At 64.9% G+C, this 6,927-nt stretch overlaps 1 protein-coding gene across 2 annotated transcripts; it reads right to left on the bottom strand.

The window, feature by feature from the left end:
* Window positions 1-1,654: 1,654 nt before the first annotated feature.
* GPR108 (G protein-coupled receptor 108) lies at window positions 1,655-6,824 on the bottom strand. 2 transcript variants are annotated; one of them, XM_058657735.1, is made up of 17 exons: window positions 6,674-6,824; window positions 5,981-6,100; window positions 5,657-5,707; window positions 5,449-5,531; window positions 5,224-5,334; window positions 4,919-5,021; window positions 4,503-4,607; window positions 4,072-4,205; window positions 3,884-3,959; window positions 3,640-3,713; window positions 3,440-3,557; window positions 3,213-3,343; window positions 3,046-3,089; window positions 2,710-2,759; window positions 2,487-2,570; window positions 2,277-2,401; window positions 1,655-1,788 (listed from the first exon to the last, which is right to left on the bottom strand). In XM_058657735.1, the coding sequence occupies exons 1-17, from the start codon at window positions 6,806-6,808 to the stop codon at window positions 1,716-1,718; spliced, it is 1,617 nt and encodes a 538-aa protein (XP_058513718.1). In that variant the 5' UTR covers window positions 6,809-6,824; the 3' UTR covers window positions 1,655-1,715. The 2 variants fall into 2 exon arrangements, with proteins under 2 accessions (XP_058513718.1, XP_004595924.3); XM_004595867.3 differs by lacking the exons at window positions 5,224-5,334; window positions 5,449-5,531; window positions 5,657-5,707; window positions 5,981-6,100; window positions 6,674-6,824 and adding an exon at window positions 5,097-5,137 and having other exon boundaries at window positions 4,919-4,987.
* Window positions 6,825-6,927: the final 103 nt, after the last annotated feature.

The following is a 6,927-nucleotide window of genomic DNA, read 5'->3' as shown; positions in this document are numbered from 1 at the left end:
GAGAAAGAGGCTGTGGATGGCGAGAAATCTTCCACCTGCCGGTCACTCCCTACACGGGTACAGTAGTAGTAGGGGCTGGGCTGAAGGTCGGAGCTGGGCACCCCATCTGGGTCTCGCACATGGGGGTTAAGGGTCAGTCTTCACAAGCCACAGCCTACTACCCCACCAGGGTCAGCAGCAGGCTGGAGCTGGGAGTGGAGCCCTGGGCACACGGACATGAGACCTGGGGTCCCGGTGGGTACCCTAATGGTGTGGCCAAGTGCCCTGCCCTGTGCTTCCTCCTACCCGGCTAGTGCAGGACAAGCCCCGCGCCTCTCTGAAGGACACAGACCTCGGGAATTGAACACCTATGTCTCCGCGGGGACCAGGGTGGCTCTGTCCACTATAGCGCATGCGCACTGGAGAGACCACCAGCGCCGTGGGGGCCCGGGTCCCTCCCGTCCTCCCACCGGCTCATTAGCCATGTTGCCCCTCCCCTGTCCTAGTGAGTTAATACCCTGGGAGCCCTCCCTTTGGGTGTAAGTGCACCGTGGGTGTGATGTGCCAGCTAGCTACCAAACAGGGGCGGGCGCTGTGGCACTGCATACTCAACCATCAACAGCAGCCAGCTGCTCCGAGGGCCGCTCTGCTGTCGAGGCATCTTTGAGGTGATAGATGAGGGGGACCCAGGGCCGTGGGCACCTGCCCCTTGTGTCGGGCACTTGGCTGGAGTGCTTAGCTTCAACCTGGCCAGTTTGGGCTGTTGTGGCCACTTGGGGAGTGAACCAGTGGGTGGAAGATCTCAGCCTATTGCTCAGCCTTTTACATTTTTTTTTTAAAGATTTATTTTATTTTTATTACAAAGTCAGATATACTGAGAGGAGGAGAGATAGAGAGGAAGTGGAGCTGCCGGGATTAGAACCAGCGGCCATATGGGATCAAGGCAAGGACCTTAGCCACTAGGCCACGCTGCCAAGCCCTCAGCCTTTTACATTAACAAGTCTTTTTTTTTCTTAAGATTTATGAGCCGATCTGAAGCCATGAGCCAGGAGCCTCTTCCGGGTCTCCCATGCGGGTGCAGGGTCCCAAGGCTTTGGGCCGTCCTCCACTGCTTTCCCAGGCCACAGGCAGGGAGCTAGATGGGAAGTGGGGCAGCCGGGACGCGAACCAGCATCCATGTGGGATGCCGGCACTGCTGGGCAAATGATTAGCCTACTGCACCACCATGCCTGCCTCACGTAAGTAAGTCTAAAAAAGTTTGTGCAAAAACTATGGATTTTTTTTTGGTTAAAAAATAGGCTTAAATTTTTTCATTTCCCATCACCTTTTGAAGTCTTTTCGAATTACCTGGCCACTTCCTTTTCCCAGTCTCCTCTGTCCATCTTCCTCCTGGCACCCCGAGGGGCCCCAGTGATGAAACTGCCTGGGAACACGACCCCCTCCCTTGGGGCAGGTGGCTCCTGGTCACTGCTGTGTCGCCAGCGGCCAGCATGGGATCCGAAGCTGCTCCATGAATATTTATTGAATGTGTAAAGCAATGGGCATTGCGCCCCCACTGTAAACAGGACCCTGGGATGGCGAGACGGCGTGGCCCTTACTGCCCGGCGGGTTGTAGGGGGTGTGTGGTCCCAGAGTGAGGGCCCGGCTGCCCAGACCCGGGGACGGAGCTCAGGGCCCACGGCGGCTCGGCGGCAGATGGAGGAAGTGGAGCGTGGTCAGGTCAGACACGGAGCGGGTCAGGACACTTCCCGTCCGCTGCTGGTCTGGTTGACTTTGGAGAGGCCTTCCCGGAACCCGGAGTCGGTCATCCTGGGGCACATGGGGCACATGGGGCTGTCCTTGAGCTGTAGGGCAGCTGGCTGCAGCCACCCCAGCTCCAACCCTGGGCTGCCCAAGCCCTGCACCAGAGGGGCCTCGCCTCCACCCGTTCCACACCCCGGAGCCCTGCACCAGAGCGGCCCCAACTGCAGCTCCCCGAATCTGTCTTCACAGCAGAGGTCCCAGCCCGCCTGGCCCCACCTCTCCTCCCCAAAGGACCTGCCCAGCCCAGCCCACCGAACCCCACCTAGAGTGGGATAACACCCCCTCCACCAGACCACACCCCCAGAGCCGCTGGCCCCGCCCACTCCACAGACCCCACCCCGGAGCTGCCTGGCCCCGCCCACTCCACCAGACGCCACCCACAGAGCTGCCTGGCCTCACCTCTACCGCAGCTGTGGCCCCACCCAGAGCTGTCTAGTCCCGCCCACCCCTCCAGGCCCCGCCCCCGATCCGCCCGGCCCCGCCCCGGGGCTCACACTTGGTCCATCTGCACGTCCTCCTCGTCATCCTGGGGCAGCTGCAGGTACGGGTTGTTTCCCGCAGGCTGGAACTTGTAGCCGGTGAGCACGAAGAAGGCCAGCGTGGAGCTCTCCACCAGGAGCTGGGAGACCGGGCGGGTGATCAGTGGAGAGGGGCAGTGAGCAGCGCACCCCGCCGCCTGCCCCGGCCTCCCCTCCAGGGCTCACCTGGTACAGCCACTGCCACTGAAAGGGCACGGCCACGCGCAGCAGGATGGCGATGATGCGCGTGAAGTAGATGTAGCAGATGACCTGAGGGGAGGCCGGGAAGGTGGGGCACACAGGGAGACGGGGTGCCTGGGCACACAGGGCACTGGGGAGACGGGGCAGCTGGGGGTGCTGGCTGTCCCGCCCCCTCCCGTGCCCCTTGAGAGGGTCGGCGAACTCCTACCATGATGTAGTAATGCCGGAACAGCTTCAACTTGGCCAGGTTCACTGCCACTGGGGGGAGACACAGACGGAGGGGTCACTGAGGGCCTGTGAGAGAGCGCGGGCAGGGTGGGCACAAGGGCGGGCCTCTGGAGGGAACACGGGGAAGGGGTCTCTGGAGGAGGCACGGGGGGAGGGCCAAAGGATGGGGGTCTCTGGTGGGGACAAGGGGCGGGGTCTCTGGAGGGGACAAGGGGCGGGGTCTCTGGAGGGGGCGGGCAGAGGACAGACGCAGGGGTCCGCAGTGGCCGGCCAGGTGGGTTCCACTGGCCAGTGCAGACAAGGAACCAGGCCTCACCCTTCCCGTCGGTGCCGGACGCGTCCTGGAGGTGCCGGATGGACCTGGGACCGGGCAAGGGGGCGTGGTCAGGGCAGCCCCTGCCCTGCCTGCCACGGGGTCGGAGCCAGGCCAACTCCGCCCCGCACCCCAGGATTGGGGTCGGAGAGTGCTGGGGGGGTCCTTACCACACCACGGGGAAGAGGATGGCTCCGCAGCACACGAGGTCCACCAGGAACAGGATCTGCTTCCAAAGCCCGTAGTCGCTGGCGCCCTCTTCGCGGGACTCCAGGACAATGTAGGCCACGTTGGCCAGGACCTGCGGAGGGGGGCGGTGGGCAGCGTGGGTGGGCGCCCCCTCCCAGCCACACCCGCACCCCATCTCCCTTGGCACACCCCCCTCCCGCCCCTGCACCTGCAGGGGGATCACGAGGCCGAAAATTTTCTTCTCCTTATCGGACAAGACGTACTTGACGAAGGCCCAGCCGGAGCCGATGAGGGCGATGGTGATGAAGAGGAGTGTGCCCTTCAGCCTGGGGGTGGGGAGGGCTGAGTGGGGGGCCCAGCCCTCTCCCCCCGCCCCCACCCCGTGCCAGGCCCACGCCGGGCACTCACAGGCGCGTGATGTAGTGCATGACAGCGAGTCCTTCGATGGGGTGGCCCTGGCTGTTGATGAAGTAGTAGTTGATCTGCCGGAGGGACACGGGAGGGGGTGACAGCTCAGGGGCAGGGTCGGGGTGGGGAGGGCCAGGAAGGTCAGCTGTTGGCTGGGGGAGCGGTCGGGGGGACAGGAGCACACTGCCCCTGAGGAGGGGCACGGGCTGCTGATTTGGGGGGTCGGGGGAGGCCCGGCGCTCACGCTGTGGAAGAGCAGGGCGATACTCTTGGTGAAGGCCAGCGCCGCCATGAGCCAGTGGATCTTGAAGACATTGTACCTGGCAGGCAGGAGGAGAAGGGGCCGCTGGGGTCGGGGGGCCTGGGTCAGGTGAGGACCTTGGGGAGGGGTGGTCCGGCGAGAGGGAGAGGAGGTGAGAAGGCCATTATTACGGGTTCCGGCAGAGGACCGACACCCAGAAGACGCCGGCGGCCAGGAAGCAGGTGGACATGACCAGGTAGAGCTTGAAAAGCGGGATCTCCGCCGCCGACAGGAAGCCCTCCGGGTTCCTCTCGCGGATCATCACCTGGGGAGGGGCCCGAGGTCAGGCGGTCACGCCAGGTGGGTGGGTTCTGGCTCCCTGGTGGGGGAGGCCTCTCCTAGGAGCCGCCCACCTGGGGTACCTCGGCAGGCCTGAACCCCCCGGCTGCCCAGTCAGCCCAGTGGCTGCGCTGCGTGTGGCTCAGGGCACGGGGGGAGGGGGTGTTCAGTGTGGAGGCAGCATACCCCTGCCACCCCACATCCGCCTGAGTTGCCCTGCCCCTCAGCAAGCCCCGCCCACCGCAGCCTGCCCCGCCCCACCCCTGCCCCTGCCCTCGGTCACCGAGAGGTCGAATGGATGCTCCCGTCCTGGTATGGAGTTATAGCAGTTGTGGAAGTTGAGGTTGTACTGGCCTTCCTCCTCCGTGGAGCCGATCAGCACGTGGAACTGTGAGGTGGGAGAGGGAGCATCAGTCTGGGGGTGGGGGACATCTCAACCTGGGGGGGCATCAGAGGAATGGGTTGGGGGTCTCAACCTAGGGGGTGGAGTACCAGGGGAGGGGATGGGTTGGGGGGTCTCAGCAAGGTGCCAGGGGAGGGTGTTGGGGTGTCTCAGCCTGGGGAACATGGTGGCGCACAGGGTGAGCAGGTTGGGGTCTCAGCCTGGGATGGGATGCCAGGGGAGGGTGTTGGGAGGGGTCTCAGCCTGGGGGTGGGCAGTGTGCCAGGCGAGGGGGCTGGGGTGCCAGCGACACTCACGCTGAAGTTGTAGGTATTGTTGAGGTAGCCCAGGTCCAGCACCAGCTCCTGGTCCTTGACGCGGGGAACCTGGGGGGACGGAGCGTGGTGAGCCCCACCCCCGCTCAGGCCCTGCCCATTTTTTGGGGGGGACAGTCCTCCCTCCATCCTTTCCTCCCTCCTGCCGCCCCTCCCGAACCTGAGCATCTGCAGGCTTTGACATGGCCACGCTGGCCGTGGTGGGCACTGTGGACAACAGGGGGAGAGGGTTTTAACAGAGAGACAGTGGGAAGGCGGGGCACCTTGCTCGCATGGCCGGCCCTGACTCACCCGGGACTGACTCTGGCTTGGGGAGCCCCAGCCTGGAGGGCACATCCGGCAGGAGCCCGGGAGAGATGAATAACTTGTTCTGCTCCCCATACTTCCGCACCTGCACCCTGGGGGAAGGGGTGGGGAGAGGGGCTGAGTGACGGCTGCGGGGCACCCGAAGCTACCACTCCCAGAGAGTGGTCCATTCCGGCCAGCCCGACCCCCACTGGCCCCCAACCCACCTTAGGTCCTTGATGTTGATAAGGAACAAGACCAGGAAGCTGCTACTATTTCTTAGGAGAACACACTCGTGGGAGTCCCGGGTCTGGGGGGAGGCGGTGGGTGGGCGATGGCGGGGTTGTGCCCCCGTTATCCCCTCCCCTACAAGCTCTGCCTCCCTCCTTCCCACCAGGGTCACTTCATTTACCCGCCAACCCTCCCCCAACTCACGGAGTAGGAGCGCATGCTGCCAGAGTGAACTCGGTTCAGACTGAACCCCACCTGGGGGGCAGAAAGAAGAGGGGGGCTGCATGGGGGTCCCCATCTATCAGCAGCCACGCACATCACGGCTTCTGGAAGAGTTGACACGCTATTTCTCTGGACTTTCCAAGCCGCCTGCCCCCAGCCCGCCAAGTTTCAACCCATGTCTCCATATGCGTGCGAGTATGTGCACGTGGGTTGGGGTGCGAGTTGTGCTGGGGTGTGCATGTTGATGTGTGTGTGTGCGTCAGGGCACCCGCTGCCTCCTCTTCCTCCCCTCCGGTAGCTCCTCACCAGGGGAGACTTCTCCGGGGCCTCCAGGGGACCCAGCCGCAGCAGGCTCAGCTCCACCTCCAGGGAGCCGTTGGCATAGAAGCCGAAGCTGTTGAGCGGGATGTCGGCTCGCTTCTCCCCCTGCCGGGGACCAGGAAGGTGGCTCAGCCGCGGGGCGCTGGCACCCGGCACCCCAAGAGTCCTCCCCAGGGCCCTCTTCAGTCCAACACGGGTGGCAGAGAGCGTCCTGGGAGGCCGAGTGGGAAGCCCCAGGAGTCCAGGAGGGCAATCCCGGGGTGCTGCTGGGAGGTCTCCCCAGACACACACACACACATATATCCAGGCTGGGTTTCACCTCCCAGAAAACCTCTCCATGCTAAAGCCGAGCCCCGACCCCATGATCCCCATCCATGAGCGCCCAGGGAACCCCCTGAGTGATGCCAGGGCCACCCCGCAAGCCCTTTGAGGGGGTCTCCGTGAAGGTGTCCAGCTGGCTGGGCAGCTGCACCCAGTGGACAGGAGGTGAGGGGGTGGTTGGTTGGGGGTCCCCGGGCAGCTGCACCCGGGGGTCAGCAGGCTGCGCGTGTGCGGGGGTGGACCTCGGACGCGACCACGCGGGCCTGGCCGTGGGGGGCGGCGCCGGGCCGCTCCATCCCGCCCCGGGAGCGGACGAGCCCACTGGAGCCGGGGACCCGGTGGCGGGCGGGGGCTCACCGTCAGCGCCAGCTGGTGGATGCGCCCCGAGCAGCCGCCCAGCAGCAGCAGCAGCAGCGGCAGCGGCGGGAGACCCGGCCCCCGGCGCCCGGAGGGACACCCGCCGCCGAGCCCCCTCCTCTCGCTCCCGGCCATCGCTGGAGCTGCCACCTCCCCCACTGAGTCCCGCCTCCGCCGCCACCAATCACTACAAAGATGATCCCGGATGTGGTTTGATAGACAGTCCTACCAGCCTATCAGAGCGCATCTGCATC

This window comes from Ochotona princeps, chromosome 33 (assembly GCF_030435755.1).
Source record: "Ochotona princeps isolate mOchPri1 chromosome 33, mOchPri1.hap1, whole genome shotgun sequence".
Taxonomy (NCBI): domain Eukaryota; kingdom Metazoa; phylum Chordata; class Mammalia; order Lagomorpha; family Ochotonidae; genus Ochotona; species Ochotona princeps.
Note: the sequence above shows the minus strand (reverse complement) of the source record. Positions and strands in the feature narration are given on the sequence as shown.

Coding starts and splice junctions, on each gene's coding strand:
- GPR108 (XM_058657735.1), bottom strand. CDS start 6,808: ATGGCCGGGAGCGAGAGGAGGGGGCTCGGCGGCGGGTGTCCCTCCGGG. Junction 3,714..3,883: donor TCGCCCTGCTCTTCCACAGC/GTGAGCGCCGGG, acceptor TCCCTCCGGCAG/ATCAACTACTACTTCATCAA. Junction 2,402..2,486: donor AGTGGCAGTGGCTGTACCAG/GTGAGCCCTGGA, acceptor CCGGTCTCCCAG/CTCCTGGTGGAGAGCTCCAC.